The sequence below is a fragment of the Sturnira hondurensis genome, unplaced genomic scaffold, assembly GCF_014824575.4.
Source record: "Sturnira hondurensis isolate 20B ecotype Veracruz unplaced genomic scaffold, ASM1482457v3 Scaffold0001389, whole genome shotgun sequence".
Classification (NCBI taxonomy): Eukaryota; Metazoa; Chordata; class Mammalia; order Chiroptera; family Phyllostomidae; genus Sturnira; species Sturnira hondurensis.
This window is the reverse complement of record NW_028074020.1, coordinates 446,063-468,804: the sequence shown is the minus strand read 5'-3', so window position 1 is coordinate 468,804 and position 22,742 is coordinate 446,063. Positions and strand designations below refer to the sequence as shown.

The 22,742-nt window shown below is 38.3% G+C and overlaps 1 protein-coding gene across 3 annotated transcripts in view; it reads left to right on the top strand.

The window, feature by feature from the left end:
• The first annotated feature begins 615 nt into the window (after positions 1-615).
• The window catches only part of RPS6KA6 (ribosomal protein S6 kinase A6), a 121,822-nt gene continuing 99,695 nt past the window's right edge, over positions 616-22,742 (top strand). The window contains exons 1-2 of one of the 3 annotated variants that reach the window (XM_037027886.1): positions 1,201-1,284; positions 2,913-3,017. In XM_037027886.1, the coding sequence (XP_036883781.1) occupies positions 2,943-3,017 (75 nt within the window). In that variant the 5' untranslated portion in view covers positions 1,201-1,284; positions 2,913-2,942. Of the gene's footprint in view, positions 829-914; positions 1,285-2,912; positions 3,018-22,742 lie in introns of those variants that run through there. The other 2 variants (XM_037027897.1, XM_037027875.1) reach the window with 2 other exon arrangements.

Sequence of the window (22,742 nt, the reverse complement as noted above, 5' to 3'; positions counted from 1 at the left end):
GGGTGGGCAAAAGTAGGTTTACAGTTGCTTGAAAGCGAATACAATAATTAATACATAATAACACAAAAATAAACCAAATGTTTTACGTTCTGGCAACCGTAAGCCTACTTTTGCCCACCCACGTATATTTTACCTTTATTGCTGTAAGTCTAGTAACGCTGTTTGTGTGTGTGTGAACACTAGAAACAACATAATGTTTCTAGTGTTCACACAGTACGAAGGCAAACAGCAGAAAGAGCCTGAGAGGGTCAAGTGGGAGAGGAGGGGAGTTGGGGACGACAGATACACTAATTTGTTTTAAATGCATTTTCTTCCGGTCTCCTCCTCCTTGGAGGCTAATGTATAATGGACTAAAATCCTCGCCCTAGTATTTGTGACTAAGTGTTAAAATGGGCGTGGGTTGGTGTGTAGGACACCTGCTTTTGTGAGCCTTGCAAGCAGCTACTCACGGCGTCCTCCCCTGGCACCGACTCCTCCGACGTTTAGAAGGGTCCCCAAGTTCCCGCATCTTTTTTTGGGAATCCTCCCGCCGGCGAGGCGGCTTCATAGACTTGAGAGGGCCTGCTGAGCATGTGTGAGCAGCGCCGCGCATGCTCCGTGGAGTGGGCAGGTTTACCCAGGCGCTAGCGCTGGCTTTTACTACTCCTCTCCCGCCTCCCCCGCCCAGCACGCCCCCCTCCCCTCTTTCCCACCCCCCACCACGCGGTCCTCCGCAGCCACCCCCTCCCTTCTTTCCCACACCCCCATCACCACAGGCTGGGGAATCTCCATTGACGTTCGGGTGACGCTGCTGTGCCGCCGCTGTGGGGGGTTCCAGGCGCCGCACAGGTAACGCCGCTGCTGCCGCCATATTGACAGAGCCGGGAGCGGGGAGGGGGCCCCGGGAAGCAGGGTGGGGGCGGGGGGTAGTCGGAGCCTGGCGACAGTCGCGGCGGCGGCAGGGCTGAGCGGAGCCCAGCGGCGGCTACCGGAGAGACAGCAGAGAGTTGTATTCTCTATGGGGAGCAGCAGCCCGCGGCGGGGGTGACCTCCTGCTCCCAGCCTGTGGGGGACACTGTGGCGAGGGCAGCGGTCGCCGGAGGCGGGGCTGGGAGTCTCGGCGGCGGCGGCGGCGGCGGCGGCGGCGGTGGCGGGCAACCTCCAAAGACAGGATGCACGGCGGTGCTGGAGGTTGGCAGCTCCCGTTCGAGTGCTCCTGAAGGGGCGATGCTACCATTCGCTCCTCAGGAGGAGCCCTGGGACGAAGACATGGAGGTGTTCGGTGGCAGCGCGACCAGCGGCGAGGTTAGTGTGGTGGCCAACGGGGGCTGGAGCCACCCCCCTGTTCCCTCCAGACCCCGGCCGGGCGGCAGAAAGAAGGGGCGTGGGCCCACGCTGGGGAGCGGGGTGCCCAGGCAAGCCCCCTGGAGGCTGCAGAGCGGTGGAACAAGCACTGCCCCGAGTGTGCTTTCTCTGTGAGCAGGCAGGGACTACCGAGCTGGCTCGGGCGTGGGGAGAAAGTGCCTGCCTTGCGGGCTCCGTGCGGAGTTGAGACTAAGTTTCTGCACTTTTTGACCTGCAGTGGGACTGGGCGAAGCGTCAGGTGTCGCGCTGGGATCCACACGTCCCTCTTTCTCCGCTGCTCCCGGTTTTCTCGCTGGCAGCACTTTAGGGGACAGCTGTTAACTCCCGCTGGCTATTGAATCCTGGGTGCATTAGGGACCCGGCGCAAGAAAAACACACCAAGGTGACTAAAGTAACTCTGGGGACGTTTGCACTTAGGGATGAGTGCTCTTTAGTTAGTTAGCTTTCTCCATTCTGTGTGGCTTGTTGTAGTTCTTTGTAGCAACCGAGATGCAGATTAACTGCACGCCAGATTTCTTAATCTACATTCAGGTGATGTTCTCTTCCCTCTTCTGTGGTCCCCTCATTGTGCCGCCCTCTTCCCTCCGCCTGTTCTTTCTGCCTTTCACAACTATTGTCCCCGCCCCCATTGGTCCATAAAAGACGCAAACTAAACCCCAGCCCTTCTGAGACGTGCCTTTGCTAAGACAGCGAAGTTTAACCATGATAGTTTGGTTCTCCTCTCTTCCCGCTCTTCTTCTAAAACTGTTCTGGCTCAACTTTCATCAGCTGTGCAAGTAAGAACTTAGATGTGCGCAGGTACTTTGCTTTATTGTTGTTTGTTGTTACTATTAAAAGGAGGCAGCATTTAAACACAATAACGAGACTTGGGACAGAAAGTCTGGTCCTTTCCTGGCAATTTAATGGATTGACAGCTGAGTACTCCAGTAGAGGCCACCATAGACCTCCTAAAAATACTTGAATGCCAAACTGAATCCCAGTAGGATATTTTGAGGTAAAACTCAAAATCCTCCACGTCTCAAAGTGCAAATTTGTCTTTAAGTGTTGCTGGATCCTTAACACACTTTGGACTCTTACTTGTTTAACTCGTTCTCTTTTCCTTTTAAATTTTCAGCTGAACTGGGGTTAAAAGTGCCTGCTACAATAACATTTAACAACAAATGTAGTGGAAACACATTCAGGAATCAAAAGTTGAGCCTTCTCTACTTATAAGAAATCTTTTAACACAAAATTATGCAATTCTAAAGTACACTTTAATATTCTAAATCTCTTCAGAACAGGACAGATGAAGAGGAGTTCACTTCTTGGATTATGGGAATGTTTTATGCTTGCAAGAATTTTCTAGCAAGACTATTCAAGAAGAGAGGAATTTTGTTTTATTCATGTGTGTAATCTGTTGACATAGACCCAGGCATCTCATTTATAAAAACAGTTGAATGCATGGATATAAGGATGGGGTGGGAGGTGCGGAGCCTTTCGCATGCCTATTACTTCACTAGTTTTGTTAAGTTTCAATGTAGAAATGTTTTGTATTGTAATTACCACATGTGGTTTTTTATTGTTTGCAGTATGTTTTAGGTATTATAGAGATTTAAACAATGGGTGTTTCTACCTCAGCAATTTGGAAAAATACTCGAGTGGAAATTGTTAATCCCTATGAAGTAAAACGAAAGGTAAACGTAATGTGAAGATAGTATTTCTGCCTTCTTTGTCTAAAATAGCGAATGATTGGTTATATTCAACCCTAAAAGTAACTTAATTAAAATATTCTGAGTGGAAACTAAATGCTACATATCACCAAACCTGCTTAGTACTTACAAGAATTTTTCTTGTTTGTTTATAATTGTATTTTTTTAAGATTTTATTTATTTATCTTTAGAGGGGAAGGAAACGGAGAGAAACATCAATGTATGGTTGCCTTTCGTGGGTCCCCTGCTGGGAGTTGGCCTGCAGGGAACTGCCCTGCAACCCAGGCATGTGCCCTGACTGGGAATCGAACCCCGATCCTCTGGTTCGCAGGCCCACACTCAATCCACTGAGCTACCCCAGCCAGGGCTTATAATTGTATTCTTTTTATAAAAAGGAAACAATTTTACTTCCCAGAATTTATATTTAATTATATATTTGTTGATATTGGCTTTAGAAATATTAACCTTTGAGTATAAGCTTTGCAGCCCTAATTGTGATAGTTTTTGGGACTGAGGGTGCTTTCATTGTAGAACATATATAGGGTCCAGCGGAAGAAAGGCCTGATTGAGTGTGGTTGGTAGGGTAATAATATGGGTGTAATAATTTATAGTTTTAATTTGAACATTTTCCCTAAAATGTCAGATGGTGTGCTTGAGTGTGATATTGTTATGTTACAGAATTACTTGCTTATGATTTTGTAATAAAAGCTTTTGTAATAAAATGGGCATTATTTGTGCTAGACCTTGTATTTTGAAATTATGTTAGAATTCTTAAAGAAAATGTAATTAAGAATCTATTAAATTTAAGGGCAAATGAGATAATTTCCGTCAATTTCTGGTGTTCTGAATTATGATAAAATTAAAGATTAGATACACTATCATGTTGTGGAGTGTTTTTCAGTATCTTTTTTTTTACCTGTCTTGTTTCACAGGTCATTGTTAACTTTTGAATCATCATTCAGAAGTGTGAAAATTGTTTGAGACTATTAACATGTTTTCCCATAGGAAGAATTAGTAAGGATAGTTAATTTTCAGACCAGTGCACAATAATAATGTATAATGATGAAGAACCTGAACACTGTAAAATTGGCCTATGGGAAAATTTGTTGGAGGTTTCAAACAAGAACTAGCTTGGTTGTAGTGAGAGGTAGAGAATGGACCTGAAAAGGGGAAATGTGGACTCTGTTGGCTACTGGGGAAAGGGTTTTAGGGAGAAAGGAAATAGGATAAGCAGGAAGGTCTTGCAGGGACTGTCTCAGGTAGGTCTACTGGGAATTGGGACTTCAAAGGGCACCGTGGCCTCTCAGGCACCCACAATTTTAGTTCGTGCCTGATTCTGTCAGGATTGTGGAAGAGGTGTTACTTGAGTTATGATGGGTATTGGCTATCTGGGCAAGAGTCATAAAAGAACAATATGTTTTAGTAAAGTGAACTTTTCATGAGTTAGTGCCATGTTCATTACAGCTTGTGCAGTCAGTTGTGTGGTTTTTTGTTTTTTGTGTTTTTTTTTTGGTGAGAGTGTTTCTTGATGGATGACTTAACAATAGAGTTTTAAAATTTAATATATCATTATATCATATTGTATATTAAATTGTGATTTGTACTTTGATATTTATTTATCAATACTACTTCTGTCTAAGCAAGTTAGTTTTGAGTGTAATATAGTTCACTGAAAAACAAAACAGTACAGGATTAAGGCCACATACTTTAAAAATTTAATCAGGATTGCAAATATATGGCAAATTAGAAAAAAACTGCTAGCTTTAATGAATTTCATGACACTCTGTAGTAATAGAGAAAATAAACATGGACTTCAGAGTGGTTAATCTGGGTTCCAATCTCAGTTGCATTCATACCAGCTATGTGACCCACTGTAAGTTACCTAATCTCCTTGAGCCTCAGTTTCCTCATCTGTAAATGGGAGAAAAAACATCTTAAAAGATTCATTATGTGTTTTTTAAAGATTTTATTTATCTTTAGAGGGGAAGGGAAGGAAAGAGGGAGAGAAATATCAATGTATGGTTGCCTCTCATGTGTCCCCTGCAGGGAACTGGCCTGCAACCGAGGCATGTGCCCTGACTGGGAATCGAACTGGGATTCTTTGGTTCACAGGCCCACACTCAATCCACTGAGCTATACCAGCCAGGGCAAGATTCGTTATATTTTTTAAAATGCTGTAGTGGCTTTTTTTTTTCTGGCTTTAATACACTTTGTAAGGTACTTTGTACACAGTTACTCTCCAGTACACAGTATCTTCTTCTCTTTTCCTACAGTCATTATCATGCCCCTTTCTGTGCCCCTAAACTCTGAATTGTTGTCACCTGTATTAAAACCTTAGGGTTTAGATAGCCACTGCCATAGCTAAAAGAGAGAAAAAAAGTAGCTTTCCCTATTATGAACAGTTTTTAAGATCTTTTTCCTAGATCTGATCATTTCATCTGAGCATAGTAATCATATTTATAATCACAGATAGGGTGATTCAGGGGTAAATGTGAGTTTATAGTTAGGAATACTTTGGGGCATAAGAAGAGACAATTTCTTATTACTGACTAATGAAGTGCTTCACATTTAATTTTTAGTTTTTTATCTCCTAGTGTGAACTTTTGTCATAGTAGGAATTGGTTTAGTTCATCCAGTGTTTATTGGGTACAAGGCAGGTAGTCTGCCCCACCCCCATGGATTTACATTCAGATGGGCAAGATAGACATTTGCAGAAATTGTTATTATACGAGTCATAAGACAAGCGACAATGAGGTAGTTACGGTTGTGGTTTAGGGATCGATCTGGTAAGGCCCTGTGAAAGAGGTGGAATTTGATCAGGGCCTTAGGGAGTCTAATATTTTCACAGAGATGAAAGGACCTTATTTATGGTGGATGGAGACAATATAAGCAGAGGCATGGAAGTACGTTTGGAGGAAGGGAGGATCCGATATTGCTAGGATATAAGGCTGTGATGTGATAGTGAGAATATAGTGTGAGATAATGTAAGCAATGTATTAAAGGTAGTAGGGCTAGGCCCTTATTGTATGGGCTTTTGAAGCCAGTTTAAGGCTTCAGTGTTATTCTGTAAATTGGAGTTACTAAAGTTCTTTGAAGACATGAGGGGCATGACCAGATCTATGCTTTGAAGAATAACCTGTTAGTGTGTAGGATGGATTGGAGTTGGGGAAGGACTGAAGGTCGGGAATACCAGTGAGGAGGCTATTGTATTAGTCAGTGGAAGTAGTAGTGAGATTTCTGAACTAGGGCAGAAGGGGTAGAAAGGAGAGGACTGATGGTAGACACCTTGCAAAAATAAAACAGTTATAATGTGGAAACTGATTAGATGTTGGGGACTAAAAGGAAAGAATTAAAAACCACAGAGATTAGGAGTGTTGTGTTAGGGCTTAATTCAATTTAATGGATATTTAATACCATTCTGCCAATATAAGTGTCTATACTAGCCACTGGACTAATACAAAAATAAATAGATCTTTGCAGAATGGGGAGATAGAAAGATAAAATTAACTCCCTTATTCACATTGTCTTGAATAGGAGGAAAACACTCTAAAACACTCTAAAGATTTCTGGTCCTTTCTGCACCCTGGGTGCAGAGGGCTGCTGTAAAATAGTGATTGGTGCTTCTTTTTGTAACACGGAAAAGACAATAGGGACATCTGTATTTCTTACCTGCTTTCACAAGGTTTATTTCTAAAACAAAAGGTGCTATTGGCCCCTCCCCTCCGCTGGTCCCTTCCCAGTTCCTCCAAGACTGTCTTCTTTAAACAAGTTTGGTCTGGAAATATTCAGGTCAGTTCCTTCAGGGCAGGGCCTCTGTGTTTCCCTACCTTGATTATTTCATCAAGAGAGCTAATCATTACCTCATTCCATAGTAAGGCCTGTCTTGGTGCTGCTGCTTTCTTGGGCCATATTGTTTTAATACCATTCCTTTCATAGTCTCCCTCATCTATAATTTTGAGGAGGAAATACAAGATTTTTTTCCCTTCCTGTAATTTCTCTTTTGGTGGATGCTGTCTTTGTCTTGAGCAGCATTTCTGAAGATCTGGTGAGTGCTTGCAATCTTAAGATAGGCCTTTTAGTACTTTATTAGAATTTCCTATACCATGTTTACACTTTTATGTCATTTCTAAAGATTATTTCATGTTCTTGCTGATAGGAAAGAAGTTGAATATGAGATAGATTTAGAGCTAAGCCTAATTTGTCTTTTGTAGATCATAGAGATGTTTTCTGAATTGTGGTGAAGGCATTCTATATAACTTATGTTGCAGCTAGATTTTAGCCTCTATTTGTGTACTTGATGTCCTGCTGTGTATATGTGTGTGTGTGTGTGTGTGTGAGAGAGAGAGAGAGTTTTATGTATGATTTGCTTCATTTCAGAGAATATTTGAGATGGTTTATAAGAAATACAATTCAATAGAGGCATACTTTGGAAATGTTGCTGGTTTGGTTCTGGACCACCATAATAAAGTGAATATCCCCATAAAGCAGGTCATATGATTTTTTTTGGTTTTTCCAGTGCATACCAAAGCTATGTCTATGCTATACTATAGTCTATTAAGTGTGCAACAGCATTATGTGTAAAAATTTACATAAACTTAATTACAATATTTTATTGCTAAAAACATTCTATCATTTGAGCCTTCAGTGAGTGGTAATCATTTTGCTGGTGGAGGGTCTCACCTGGATTTTGATGGCTGCTAACTGACCAGGGTGGTGGTGGTTGCCGAATGTTGGAGTGACTGTGGCAGTTTCTTAAAATAAGACAACAATGAGCCCAGGCTGGTGTAGCTCAGTGGATTGAGTGCGGGCCTGTGAACCAGAGGATGGCGGTTTGATTCCCAGTCAGGGCACATGCCTGGGTTGCAGGCCAGTTCCCAGTGGGGGACCCACGAGAGGCAACCATACATTGATGTTTCTCTCCCTCTCTCCTTCCCTTCCCCTCTAAAGATAAATAAATAAAATCTTAAAAAAAATAAGACAACAATGAAGTTTGCCACATCAATTGACTCTTCCTCTTACAGTTTTTCTGTAGCATGCAGTGATGCTCTTTGAGTGCACTTTACAAATAGTAAAACTTCTTTTAAAATTAGAGTCAATCCTCACAAACCGTGCAACTAGTTTTTCAATTAAGTTTATGTAATATCCTTTGTTATCATTTCAACTGTCTTCACAGCATCTTTACCAGGAGTAGATTCCATCTCAAGAAACTACTTTCTTTGCTCATTCATCAGAAGCAACTCCTCATTTATTAAAGTTTCATCATGAGATTGCAGCAGTTCAGTCACATCTTCAGCCTCCACCTCTAATTTAATTTTTGCTGTTTCCAAGCACATCTACAGTTGCTTCCGCCACTGAAGTCTTGAACTCTTGAAAGCTATCCATGTGGATTGAGATCAACTTCTTCCAAGTTCCTGTTAATATTCATATTTTGACTGCTTCCCATGAATCACTAATGTTCTTAATTGATTCTAGAATAGTGAATCCTTTCCAGAAGGTTTCCAGTTTACTTTACCCAGACCCATCAGCAGAATCACAATCTGTGGCAGTGATTACCTTACAAAATGTATTCCTTAGGTAATAAGACTTAAAAGTCTAAATTACTCCTTGTTGCATGGTTTGCAGAGTGAATGTTGTGTTAGTAAGCATGAAAACAACATTAATCTTGTTGTACATGTTCATCAGAGCTATGCATAGGGTGACCAGGTCATTATCAATGAGTGGAATCTTTAAGTTTATGTACATTTTTAGACATAATGCTATTGCACACTTAATAGACTGCAGTGTAGTGTACACATAACTTTGATATACACTGGAAACCCAAAAATATTCGTGTGGCTTGCTTTATGGTGATATTCGTATTATTATGGTGGTCCAAACCAAACTAGCAACATCTCCAAAGCATACCTCTATTGAATTGTATTTCTTGTAACCCATCTCAAATACTCTCTGAAATGAAGCAAATCATACATAAAACTCTCTCCATTTCTCTCTCTCTCTCTCTCTCTCTCTCTCTCTCTCTCTCTGCCCGTCTGTCTCATACACATACACAGAGCTATACATAGGGTGACCAGGTCATTGTCAATGAGTCGAAAGGAATCTTTTTTAAAAAAAATATGAGCAATAGATCTGAACAGTGGGCTTAAATTATTCAGTGAACCATGTTGTAAACAGATGTGCTGTCATTCAGAGTTTGTTGTTCTATTTATAGAGCAGAGGCAGAGTCAATTTCACATAATCCTGAAGGGCCCTAGGATTTTCCAAATGGTGAATGAGCACTGGCTTCAACTTGAAGGCAATAGCTGCATTAGTTCCTAACAAGAGAGTCACCCTGTTCTTCGGAGCTTTGAAGCCAGGCACTGACTTTTCTCTAGTTATGAAATCGGAGATGGCATCTTCTTCCAATGTAAGGACATTTCATCTACATTGCAAATCTGTTGTTTAGTGTAGTCACTTTCATTAATTGTCTCAGGTACATCTTGTGGATCACTTGCTGCAGCTTCTAACGTCAGCATTTGCTGCTTTGCCTTGCAATTTCTTTTATTTGAATTTTTTATTGTTGTTCAATTACAGTTACCCCATTTACCTCCCATTACTCTCCCCCTGCCCACTCCCACCTCCACCTCCCACATTCATACCACCCCCTCCATCACCTTGCGCTTTTATGGCTTCTTTCCTTAAACCTCATTTACAACTTGGCTGTTAGTCTCCAGAGGACTAGTTTTCAGCTTATATAGGCTTTGACATTTCCTCCTCACTAAGCTTAATCATTTTTAGGTTTTTATTTAAAGTGAGAAAGATGCGACTCTTCCTTTCACTTGAATAGTTAGAGGCTATTGTAGGGTTATTAACTGCCCTAATGTCGATATTGTTGCAAATTAGAAATAGGAAGATCCAAGCAGAGGGAGAGAGACTGGGGAATGGGTGGTCAGTGTAGGGGTCAGAACATACAAAACATTAGTATCAACTAAGTGCACCATATTTATATAGACACAGTTCGTGGCTCTCCCAAATAATTACAATAGTAACATCAAAGATCACTGATCACAAATCATCATAACAAGTATAATAACAATGAAAAAGTTTGAAATATTTTTAGAATTACTAAAATGTGGCACAGACAAAAATGAGCAAATGCTTTTAGAAAATGGCGTGGGTAGACTTTCTTGATGTAGGGTTGCCGCAAATCTTCAATTTGTACACAAAAAATGCAATGTCTGCAAAGCACAATAAAGCAAGGAACAATAAAATGAGGTATTCCTCTACAAAACTATTTTGATATTGAAGATTAGGAAAAATATAAATTAGGAATTGTATGGAAAGAATGGAGGATAGGTTTGGAGGGTGAACTAGAACACAGGTAGGCAGTCTCTGAGGGTATACTACACATTTGAAATATAGTTGGATTGCATATTTGGCCTTGGATTTCCTGAGGCTGGTGTTTCTAATCACTCTGATTGCATTTTAAATATACCTGGGAGTTTAAAAATTCCATGATAGTGCCTTACTTGCTAAGATTCATAATTAACTTCTCTGGTGGGAGCCTGGGCGTTATTGCCCAGATTATAGTGTATAGCCAAGGATACAGAATTACAACTTGAGGCCAAAGTTAAAAGAGAAATATGTAGTTCTCATCCAATAAGAAAAAAAAGCAGTTCCTAAGCAATTAGTTTTAAAATAAATTTTCTGTGAATTGTAATGTTTTTCAGTATATTCTGCTATTTTAAGATATGATGAGGCAAAGGATATATTTGAGCTGTCTTGTATGCTTTTGCTGTGTAGTTTGAAATTTTCCTTATTCATAACAATGAAAACAATTTTAGTGTTGTTCTGATTTTGACATAGTTTACTCTTATAATTCAGAGGTTGTATAATCTGCATACCTTATTACTAGGTAAGTAAGGGGATAGTGACTTCATTATGAATAAAATATCTCTCAATCTCTAACATAAAGTTCAAAGGTCATGGATAATTATTCTTATTATAGGACCTATCTATTTCTCCTATACAGTAGTTGGGGATAGACTTTAAGAGGAAATACAGTAATTTTAACACCCAATGTAAATGCTTTTCCTGAAGAGATGTTTTATCTCAAATGTGTCTAAACTTAAGGGAGAAAGATACGACACTTTTTTTTTTACTGATGTTCAATTACAGTTGTCCCTATTTTCCCCCTATTCCTCTCCCCTGCTCTACCCACCCCCACCTCCCACATTCAATTTTCCCTTCCTCCCCCTTCTCCCCCTCCATTGGCTTTGTCCATGGGTCCTTTATATGTGTTCCTTGATAACCCTTCCCCTTCTTTCCCCTGTTATCCCTCTCCCCAGTGGTTACTGTCAGTTCTTTATTTCCATGTCTCTGGTTCTATTTTGTTTGTTTGTTTTGTTGGTTAGGTTCCACTTATAGGTGAGATCGTATGGTATTTGTCTTCCACTGCCTGGCCTATTTCAGTTAGCATAATGCTCTCCAATCCCATCCATGCTGTTGCAAAGAGTAGGAGCTCCTTCTTTCTTTCTGCTGCATAGTATTCCACTGTGTATATGTAGCACAGTGTGTTTATTCACTCATTTATTGATGGGCGCTTAGGCTGTTTCCAGCACTTGGCTATCGTAAATTGTGCTGCTATGAACATTGGGGTGCACAGGTTGTTTTGAATTGGTGTTTCAGGATTCCTAGGGTAGGTATAATCCCAGCAGTTCCACTGCTGGGTCAAAAGGCAGTTCAATTTTTAGTTTTCTGAGGAAATTCCATGCTGTTTTCCACAGTGGCTGCACCAGTCTGTATTCCCACCACCAGTTTACTAGGGTTCCCTTTTCTCTACAACCTCACCAGCACTTACTGTTTGTTGATTTATGATGGCCATTCTGACTGGTGTAGAGTGGTATCTCGTTTGAATTTGCACCTCTCTAATGGCTAGTGATGTTGAGCATTTTTGTATGTGTCTTTGAGGCCTCTGTATGTCCTCCTTGGAGAATTGTCTGTTGCGGTCCTTTGCCCATTTTTTAGTTGGATTGTTTGTCTTCCTGGTGTGGAGTTGTGTGAGTTATTTATATATTTTGATATCAAACTCTTGGCCAATGTGTCCTTGGCAAATATGTTTTCCCATACAGTTGGTCCTCTGTCCATTTTGCTGATGTTTTCTTTAACTGTGTACAAGCTTCTTATTTTGATGAGATTCCATTTGTTTATTCTTTTCTTTATGTCCCTTGCTGTAGAGGACATATCAATAAAAATATTGCTGCATGGAATATCTGAGATTTTCCTGCCTATGTTCTTTTCTAGGAATTTCATAGTGTCATGACTTATATTTAAGTCTTTTATCCACTTTGAATTTATTCTTGTATATGGTGTAAGTTGGTGATTTAGTTTCATTTTTTTGCATGTAGCTGTGCAGATATCCCAACACCATTTATTGAAGAAGCTATTTTTACTCCATTTTATGTTCCTGCTTCCTTGTCTAATATTAATTGACCATAGAGACATGGTTTATTTCTGGTCTCTCTATTCTGTTCCATTGATCTATGTGTCTGGTCTTATGCCAGTACCAGGCTCTTTTGATTCCAGTGGCCTTGTAATATGGTTTGATACCAGGTATTGTTATCCCTCCTACTTTGTTCTTCTTTTTCAAATTTCTGAGGCTATTCAGGGTCATTTATGGTTCCATATAAATTTTTGAAATATTTGTTCTTGATCTGCAGAATATGTCATTGGTATTTCGATAGGGATCGTGTTAAATCTATAGATCGCTTTGGGTAGTATGGGCATTTTGATGATGCTAATTCTTCCAACCCATGAACACGGTGCATGCTTCCATTTACTTGTGTTTTCCTTAATTTCTTTCTTCAGTGTTGTGTGGTTTTCTGGATACAGGTCTTTTAGTTCCTTGGTTAAATTCATTCCTAAGTATTTTTCTTCTTGCTGTAATGAACGGGATTTTCTCCTGATGGAGTTAGTTCATGTGGAGTTGTTTCATATTTTTTTTTTATGCTCAAGTTTCTTTTTCCTTCTGCATCATTTCTAGGTTTATATCTTCTACATCACTAATTCCTTCCTCCATTTGGTTGACTATTTCCTATGCTTGCTTGCTCATTCTTGATCTCTTTTATTGAGTTCTTCATCTCCAGAATTTCTGTTTGGTTCTTTTTGAAAGTTTCAATTCTTTTGGTAGGGTACTCATTTCGTTCAGTGATTTTTCTGTGCTTATTGAGTTGCCTGTCTATATTTTTTCACAACTGCATTCTTGAATTATTTTTCGTTTATATCACATATTTCCAAGTCTTGAAGTTGTTTTTCCCCCCCCTGGAGATCTTACCCTTCTGAGCTGTCTTGTTAGTTTGATTACTCATGTTATTTAATGGATTCTTTCTCTGTGTAGGCATCTATGTATTACTGGCACTTATATAGCAGATCAATATGAAGGGCTCTTTCTATTGATTTTTAGTAGGTAGCACTGAGTCACCAGTTTCTAATTAGCTCTCTTGCTCTTCTGTGGCTATTCAGACCTCCACCCTGCGGTGTTCCGTGGGTAGGTTGATTCCTCACTTATGCTGTGGTTGCCCCAGCCCTGGGGGTCCAAAACTGCAGGGAAATGCAGTGAGTGTTGGGTCTCCAAATTAGTGAAATTTCAGGCTGTCTTCTGGAGCCAGATGCTGTCATCAGAGTAGCAGTGTGTGGGTTTGTACTGGTCTATGGGATCCCAGCTGGTTTCTTTGTTGTTTTGCTCTCTTGAAAAAGGTGATCTCAACCTCTGTGTGGTCCCTGCTGTGTCACAGAGTGCAGCCTTTGGTCAGGGAAATAAGTGGTTCTGTAGTATAAGTTCTCAGGTTTGCAGATAATGTGCTCAACAACCTGACACCAAGGCCAAAGGGAGGTGGGCTCTGGGAGGTTACAGGGTGGCTAGACTCTGTGGTTTTGTTTCTCTGCCTGGAATGTGGACTGCCTGACAACCATGGTCACAAGGCGCTGTGTCTCTGCCCAGGTCTTTGGGTTCATCCCCAGCTTGTACTGCTCACTTCTGTGGGAAAGCCCACCAAATCTCTTTGCTCCTACCAGTTGGAGTGAGTGCCAGCCACAGCCTGATTCCTCCCGTGTCTGGGCTGAGCCCAGCCATAAGCTCCTGGCTGTGGGACTGCACCGGTGTCTCATCTCAACTTTTCTCCCTTCTTGCCTCCCTCGTTTGCTCCCACTTGCCCACCTTTAGATGACTCAGTGAGTGGATCTTTCAGATGTGTTTGTGCATTAGAGGGGAATCCTTTGTTGAATTATAGCTGTTCAAATTGTTAAAATTTCAAGGGGAGAGACCAAGGAGATCTCTTATGTTGCCATTCCTGTGTCATCCAAAATTTAATTAATTTATAGATATTGAAACGTATATAGTTTAGACCAAGAGCCAGATACGTATTTTATTTTATTTTTTATTATTGTTCAAGTACAGTTGTCTCCATTTTTCCCCCACCACGCCTCCCCACCTCAGCCATCCTCACCTCCCACCCTCGTTAGGATCCAGATAAGTATTTTAGAGTTTTAGAATTTGTTTTTTGCATATAACCTCTATCACATATTCTTTTTCTAAAAACAACTCTTTAAAAATATAAAAAAATAGTCTTAGGCCATTGGCCCCAGTTTAGACTAACAGCTTCAGAATATGTTTTGTGAAGTTAAGTTTGTACTAATGCTGCTGACAAATTTTAGAGTTATGAATCTAACTAAAAAAATATAATCTTTTGAATTAATTTGCATATAGATATGAAATACCAAGAATTTGTCAGTACTTTTAAAAAATCTTATGAATGACCCAATCTGTGTATGGGTTCTTTTTAAAATGATTTTGAGGCCCTGGCTGGTGTAGCTCAGTGGATTGAGTGCGGGCCTGCGAACCAGAGGATAGCGGTTCGATTCCCAGTCAGGGCACATGCCTGGGTTGCAGGCCGGTTCCTTGCAGGCTAACTACCAGCAGGGGACGCACAAAAGGCAACCATACATTAATGTTTCTCTCCCTCTCTCCTTCCCCTCTAAAGATAAATAAATAAATAAAATGTTTAAAAAAAATAAAATGATTTTGAAAGAGCTGAATTTCTGTTATCTATCAGAATTTAAAATTCAGAATTGAGAAGCAAACTGACTCATAGGAAATACTTTATGAAATTAGGTTTGAAAATGGTTTTTAAATGTTTCAGGTAAGAAAATAATATCTAAGAAAAATCTATGGCAGTTATTTATTATTGAAGTTATTTTTATATTTATTCACATTACAAATTCAGTCATTCCACAAGTATTTTTCTAGGCTCTGCTATGTTTCAGAGGATATACTATATACTGGGGTTATAGAGCATCATTAGATGTGATTCCTTCCCTCACTGAGCTTGTAATCTGTTAGAGGGATAGAACAGATACTTAATAAGTAATATAGTATTTATGGATAGGAGTCAGTGTATGGTAAGGAGGAAGGAAAAAAAGAAGATATGACATCAAATCTTGGTAAAGATTGGTTTGATGTTCAAAAGCACAGGTAACCCAGAATGAAATACTTCAAAGATCATCCATATTTAAATTTGTTTATAAATTGATTTGAGCATGGATATGTTTTATCAACTAATTTATTTTATAGCAGATTCTCATAATTGGTTTTAAATACCCAACTAAATGAATAGCTTGGAGGTGGTGCACACTTGCCTATCCTGACTCTTTAAAAGACAATTCCATCAGATCAATTTCATACAGAATTGTTCTTTTTTATATCTTCACTGAAGCAATGACAGTGGTTAGGTGAGTGAGTTTAAAATGATAAAGCATTTGGGGTAAAAACTGCAGGGATATTAAAAAGCCATGTGACATTAAAAGAAATAATTTTACATGAATGTTGTAGGCACTATCCAATTTTCCATAAGTACTGTGGTCAATATAGAGTTCAATTTAAAAGATTAAAAAGATAAAACATTTACTGGGGAAATGGTCATAACTGTTAATAACCCTATGAAAATATCTAGTATTTTAAAATTTGAGATATAAATTAAACCTCCTATGTGGGATGCAAAACAAAAAGACACATAGTTTTGGAAATGCACCCCTCCCCCTCAAAAAAGACTGTGAAATTTATAAAATTTGTTATAGTAATATACAAAGATACTTTGTACTTCCCTTCAATTTGTGTTTCTCTAAAGCAAGGTATATATGCATTAGTATGTATGTACCTTTTTGGAGTGGTTTGGAAGATTTTTCTCTTGGAATACTATTTTAAAGTTGATCAAAAGGGGTTCTATTGGTAAAAGTAATCATCCCATAATAATATGACATGCCAAAAGTAAAACTGTTAAGTCAGTAGTGTATGATAGAGTAGTAGTAAGGTTTGATTCACAGATGTATTATTTTGTATACAGGTAACAGTATTCAACTTTGGTAAATTATTAACTAAAATGCTTCATATGCTTTTCCTGTATTTTGTTTTGGCTGGAAAATATTCACACATTGGGCATTTCTTGGGCACATATCAGATACTGTGCTAGCTGCTTTAAGAACATTATATTAATCTGACAACAATCCTAAATTGCTTATTTTACAGATGAATAAATTGAAACCAAGAAAGTTGCAGAAACTTTTTCAAGGCAGTAAAAGTACACTTTTAGAATTCAAACCTAGGTCTGCTTATAACCAAAGCATTGCTCTTTTCATGATAGTACTACTCTGCCTGCCTCATGAATAAATCACAGCATCTGTCCATAAGTAGCTTTAAGTTTAGATGCTTATGACAAGAAATATATGGAATATGGTAGAATAATTATTTTATTATTTTTATAGCATTTGAAATTGTTACACAACATAAAATTTGCCGTGTTAGCCATTTTTAAGTTTACAGTATCATGTACATTCACATTGCTGTACAATCAATGTTTAGAACTCTTTTTTAAAAAAATATTTTATTTGTGTATATTTAGAGTGAGGGGAAGGGAGAGAGGAAGAGAGGGAGAGAAACATTGATGTGAGAGAGAAACAGTATAGAGAGAGATCAGTTGCCTCTTGTATGTCCCATTTGGGTACCTAACCTGTGATCCAGGCATGTGCCATGACTGGGAATTGAACTAGTGACCTTTTGCTTTGTGTAACAACACCCAACCAAGTGAGCCATACCAGTCAGGCCCAGAACTCTTTTCATGTTGCAAATTGGAAACTCTTTACTCATTAAACAATAACTTTCTATTTCTCCCTCTGTAGCCTCAGGCAACCAGTATTGTACTTTCTGTCTCTATGAATTTGACTGCTCTAGATACCTGACATAAATGGAATTACACAGTATTTTCTTTTTGTGACTGGTTTATTTTAGTTAACATAATGTCTTTAAGATTCATCCATATTGTAGCATATGTCAGAATTTCCTTTTAAAGGTTGAGTAATAATCCATTGTATGTATATAAGGTGATGGTTCTTGAGACACTGCAATATCCCTGATTGTTAAAGGAATGTGACATTTTACTTTCTATGTTGTGTTTATAAAGTTGGTAATTGATTTTCTCAGAAAATAAGATAAAGGATAAAATATAACCACTCAATCTTAAGTTAATTAAGACCAAAATTATTTAGGTATTTCTATTATTATTTTTGTTTAACAGGAATTTGGCTCTACTTGATTATTTTTCCTAGTTCATTTACTAGTATATAACTTATAGTTTCATGTCTACCAAATGAGAACAAAGACATGAGTTTAATAAGTAAAGATAATATTGTAAAATATTAAACTATAATTTTTTACAAAGTGTGTTTTAGAGGATAATTTTAAATTACATTTTTATACAATAGTAATACTGATTGTATTAATTACTCATTGTTGCATAACATCACCACAAATTTAGCAGCTTAAATCAGGATATTTATTATTTCACAGTTCCCATTGGTTAGAAGTTCAGGCATTGCTCAACTAGATCTTCTTTGTAGGGTCCCACAAACAGTTATCAAGATTTCAGCTGTCCTATGTTCTTATCTGGAGGACTGACTGGAGAAAGTATGCTGTACTTTCTCAGATTCTTGGCAGAATTCTTTCTCTTGTGGTGGTAGTACTGAGAACCCTGGCTTCTTTTGGAGCATTCACTGGAGGCTACTGATAACACCTAGAGGCTGCCATGCTATGTAGACTTCTTCAACATGACCACTTCAATCAGGCCAGCAAAAAGAGTCTCCTGAGTCTTCTATAACAGAATAGAAATGAAATTGCATCACCTTTCCAATATTCTATTGATTGTGGAAGCAAGGCACAGGTGCAGTCCACTCAAAGCGGTGAGTGTTAGGCAAAGGCATGAACACCAAGAGGTGAGAATTGTGGAGGCTCATCTTAGAATCACTTTGCCTCATTGGTAAATTGGGAGCTTTCTTTAATTTTGCCATGGGCTAATTTATTATACAGACATAGTCCTTTATGCTAGGCAGATGTGGACTCACCTCTAAGTTTAGATCTAATTTGCTGTAGTTATTTAAAGGCAGTGAAAAAAAATTGAACTCTTCTTTCCATATCTGTCAGTGACTAACCTATAAACTTGAAGCTCATTTGAGAGCAAATTTTCTCTAGAAGTGAACTTAAACATTTTAACATTAGGTACTGTATAAATGTAGTGCTTTTGTTTACTAGGTGGAATTTGAGGATCCTAGAGGCCACTTGAAAGTTTCTAACACTATCAAATTTGTTGTGAAGACTGGTGTCCTGTGTATGTTTTGTTAATAATTATCACCCATATTTCTTCTCACTTACCCTTACCTTGTTCTTTTTTACTTGTTTATCTCTCTACTTCCTTCTTCAGTATATCTTTCAGCACCAAGCCATGAGCGCTGTTAATTGGTCTTGACTTCAACACAGGAACAGAGTTATTGTGGACAGATAATAACCCTTTTATAAAATTATATGTACTTATATGTCCATTTCCCACACCAGCTCCAATTCTAAGGATCTGGGGGGAAAAATATATATTTTTGTTCAGTTTTCCATATTTAATTGCCTTTGTCATTAGTAAAGAAAATGAGAGGTTTGAGATGACCCATGTGATTTTCTGAGATTGCGCGAGTATAGTATCTCACTTTAGTATCTCTATTTGACAACAATCTTTTATTTATTTTTTAAAATAAGTTTTATTGTTATTCTATTAGAGCTGTCCCAATTTTTCCCTCTTTGCCTCTGTCCACCCATCCTACCCCAACTCCCACAGTCAATTCCCACACTGTTGTCCATGTCCATGGGTCATTCATATGTTTGTTTTGTCTAGTCCCTTTCCCTTCTTTCCACCATTATCTCCTTCCCTCTGGTCAGTTTCAGGCTGTTTCATGTGTCCATGACTGTGGTTATATATTGTTCATTAGTTTATTTTGTTCATTAGATTCCTCTTATAGGTGAGATCATGTGCTATTTGTCCCTCACCACCTGGCTTATTTCATTTAGCATAATACTCTCCCAGTCCATCCATGCTTTTGCAAAGGGTAGAAGCTCCTTCTTTCTGCTGCGTAGTATTCCATCATGTAAATGTACCACAGTTTCTTGATCAACTCATTTAGCGATGGGCATTTAGGCTTTTTCCAGCACTTGGCTGTTTAGTTTTCTGAGGAAATTCCATACCATTTTCCCCAGTGGCTGCACCAGTCTGCATTCCAACCAACAATGTACTACGGTTCCCTTTTCTCCACAGCCTCCCCACCACTTATTGTTTGTTGATTTGGTTATAATGGCCACTCTGACTGGTGTGAAGTGGTATCTCATTATGGTTTTAATTTGCATCTTTCTGATGGGTAGTGATGATGAGCATCCTTTCATATGTCTTTGGGCCCTCTGTATGTCCACCTTGGAGAAGTGTCTGTTGAGGTCCTTTGCCCATTTTTTAACCATTTTTTATTGTTTTTTTAAGTATGGTTTTCAGCCTTTTCCTCCTACCCTTCTCCACCACCCCAGCCCTCCCTCCTTTGCCCATTTTTTAATTGGATTTTTTGTCTTTGTGGTGTGGACTTTTGTGAGTTCTTTACATATTTTGGAGATCAAACCCTTGTCTGATGTATCATTGGCAAAAATGTTCTTTCATACAGTTGGTTCCCTTCTCATTTTGATGATGGCTTCTTTGATTGTTCAGAAGCTTTTTAGTTTGATATAGTCCCATTTGTTTATTTTTTTCTTTATATCCCTTGTCCTGGGAGATATATTGGCAAAAATACTGCTATATGGGATATCTGAAATTTTCATGCCTGTATTTTCCTCAGAGCTTTTATGGTGTGAAAGAAGAACAAAGTAGGAGGGGTCACAGTACCTGGTATCAAGCAATCCTACAAAGCTATCAAAACAGTCTGGTACTGGCATAATAAGAGACATATAGATCAATGCAACAGAATAGAAAATCCAGAAATAAACCCAATTCTCTACAGTCAGTTAATATTTGACAAAGAGGGGCATAAGCATACAGTGGAATAAAGACTGTCTTTTCAACAAATGGTGTTGGCAGAACTGACTGGTACATGGAAAAAAATGAAACTAGATCACCAACTTACACCATACACCAGAATAAACTCAAAATGGGTAAAATACTTAAATATAAGCCAAGAATCTTTTAAAGTGATCTATTTGAGAAGAAGAAAGTAATTTTAAAGAATTCTTTACTAGGATAGTCTATTCACTTGGGTTTTGGAGTACTTAAGTTAGTTATTGTTACCTTTATAATTGTTGATAAGCTTTTCAGAGTCTTCTGTAGGAAATTGTTTCTTCCTTATTTGGCAACTGGGGAAACTGTATGTATTGTAGCATACACATACAATATGCTACACATACAATACATACACATACACATCCAATACAATACACATACACATACACATACAATATGTCAGAATAACTGGGAAACAGTCTTTTCATATTACAAATGTTTTTTTTAATAAATGAATGTCCTCTAGAATTCTGAAAATATTTTTGTTTTCATGCAGGTGAAAATGTCTTACATTTTATTAAATATCAGTGAATACTGAGGTCTTCTATACAAATTAATACTCTTATAGTGACAACTTGGTACCTTGCTGAATGTGGATGAGGTGGGAGTGCTGGAGAGGCTGTTTTTAAAAGGTTCTTTCTATAGACTGAAATGATTTTTAGGATACAATGATCTTTTTGGATTATTTAGATTTATTTTATTTCTAGTTCCTTCAGACTCACAGTTTTATGATAAATTAGTCATGAGATGGTATCAATGGGAAGTAGTGAGTAAGTGAGCAGTATTTCCTTTTTACATGGGTCATCCTGAGAGTCATTTTGTAGTCAAATGTCAGTGATCAGAATCCTGTTAAAATTGGTTTGTGCACTGCTTTGTTGAATGTGCCTTTTCCTATACGTTAATGATAAATCCATCACTGTTTTTCCCATCCCTCATAGTCTATCTGTGCTTTTAAGATAAGATGGTAGATGGTGCTGTGTATTGAAATTGGTAAACCTAGAGGAAAGCAGATGTAGAGGGTCACCAATTCCTTTTTGTATTGGTTATTTTTGAGAGGCATATGAGATAAGCAAGTGGGAATGTCAAATAGGCACTTGGGTGTGTGGATCAAGAGCTAAGAAGAGTAGTCTCAGTAAGTGTGAGTCTTGTCAGTAAATTAGCTGTCTGAAGTGAGATGAGGAGACCAAAGTCCATTTCCTGAGGATCTAAAATATTTCAAGGATTTTGAAAAAGAAAAATAAATTGAAGCAAAAGAAAATGAAAGTGTTATCATAGAAGACAAAGACTCATATAAGAGAGAATGGTCTACTGCAGCACGCTGCAGCAAGGTCAAGTAAGATAAAGACTGATGGATCTATTAGCAAAATAGACATTATTGATGACTTTATTTATTCCTCATTCAGTTTTTTAGAATAAAGTCCTAGTCAAATAAACAATGCTTGGTAATTGACTTCTTAACACATTTATTTTAAAATTTACATGTAGTGAAATTCACTCTTTTTTTCTTGCACATTTCTGAGATGAAGCAAATGTAGAGACTTGTGTAGCCACCATCACAATCAAGATACAGAATAGTCTCTTCACCCTCCCCCCACATTCCCATTGATGCATCTTTGTAGTACACTCCTAACCCTAGGCCTAACCTCTGGCAACTGCCAATCTCTTCTCCATACTTTTTAGTTTTACCTTTTACAGAATGTCACATAAATGGAATCATACAGTATGTAGGCCTTTGAGGCTGTTTTTCTCATTTAAGTACAATAATATATTTGAGATTTATCCATGTTGTTGAATGTATCAATAGATCGTTCCTCTTCATTGCTGAGTGGTATACACTTTCTTCTACTCCCTTCCGCTGGAAACAAATGATATGAATTCTTTCACTATAGGTTTGAAGTTTTCAGAGGGTCATATACTTGTTGCCATACATATTATTCTTTTGGATTTAAATTTCTTCAGTTAGCAAAATGCATTTAAGATTTATCCATTTTATTACAAGTATCAGTAGTTCTTTCCTTTTTATTGATGAATGGTTTTTTATTTCTCCACTTAACAGTTGAAGGATATCTGGAATGTTTCCAGTTTTTGATAATTATGGACAAAGCTTCTATATGTATTCATGTGTACTTTTTTGTGTTACATAAATTTAAGTTTACTTCACATAAATATTTCCCACTGTTTTCTGACCTTCATGACTTCTTGCAAGAAATCTGTAGTTATTTCATTTGATATTTATGTAATATTTTGTTTTTCTCTTACTGATTTCAAAACTTTG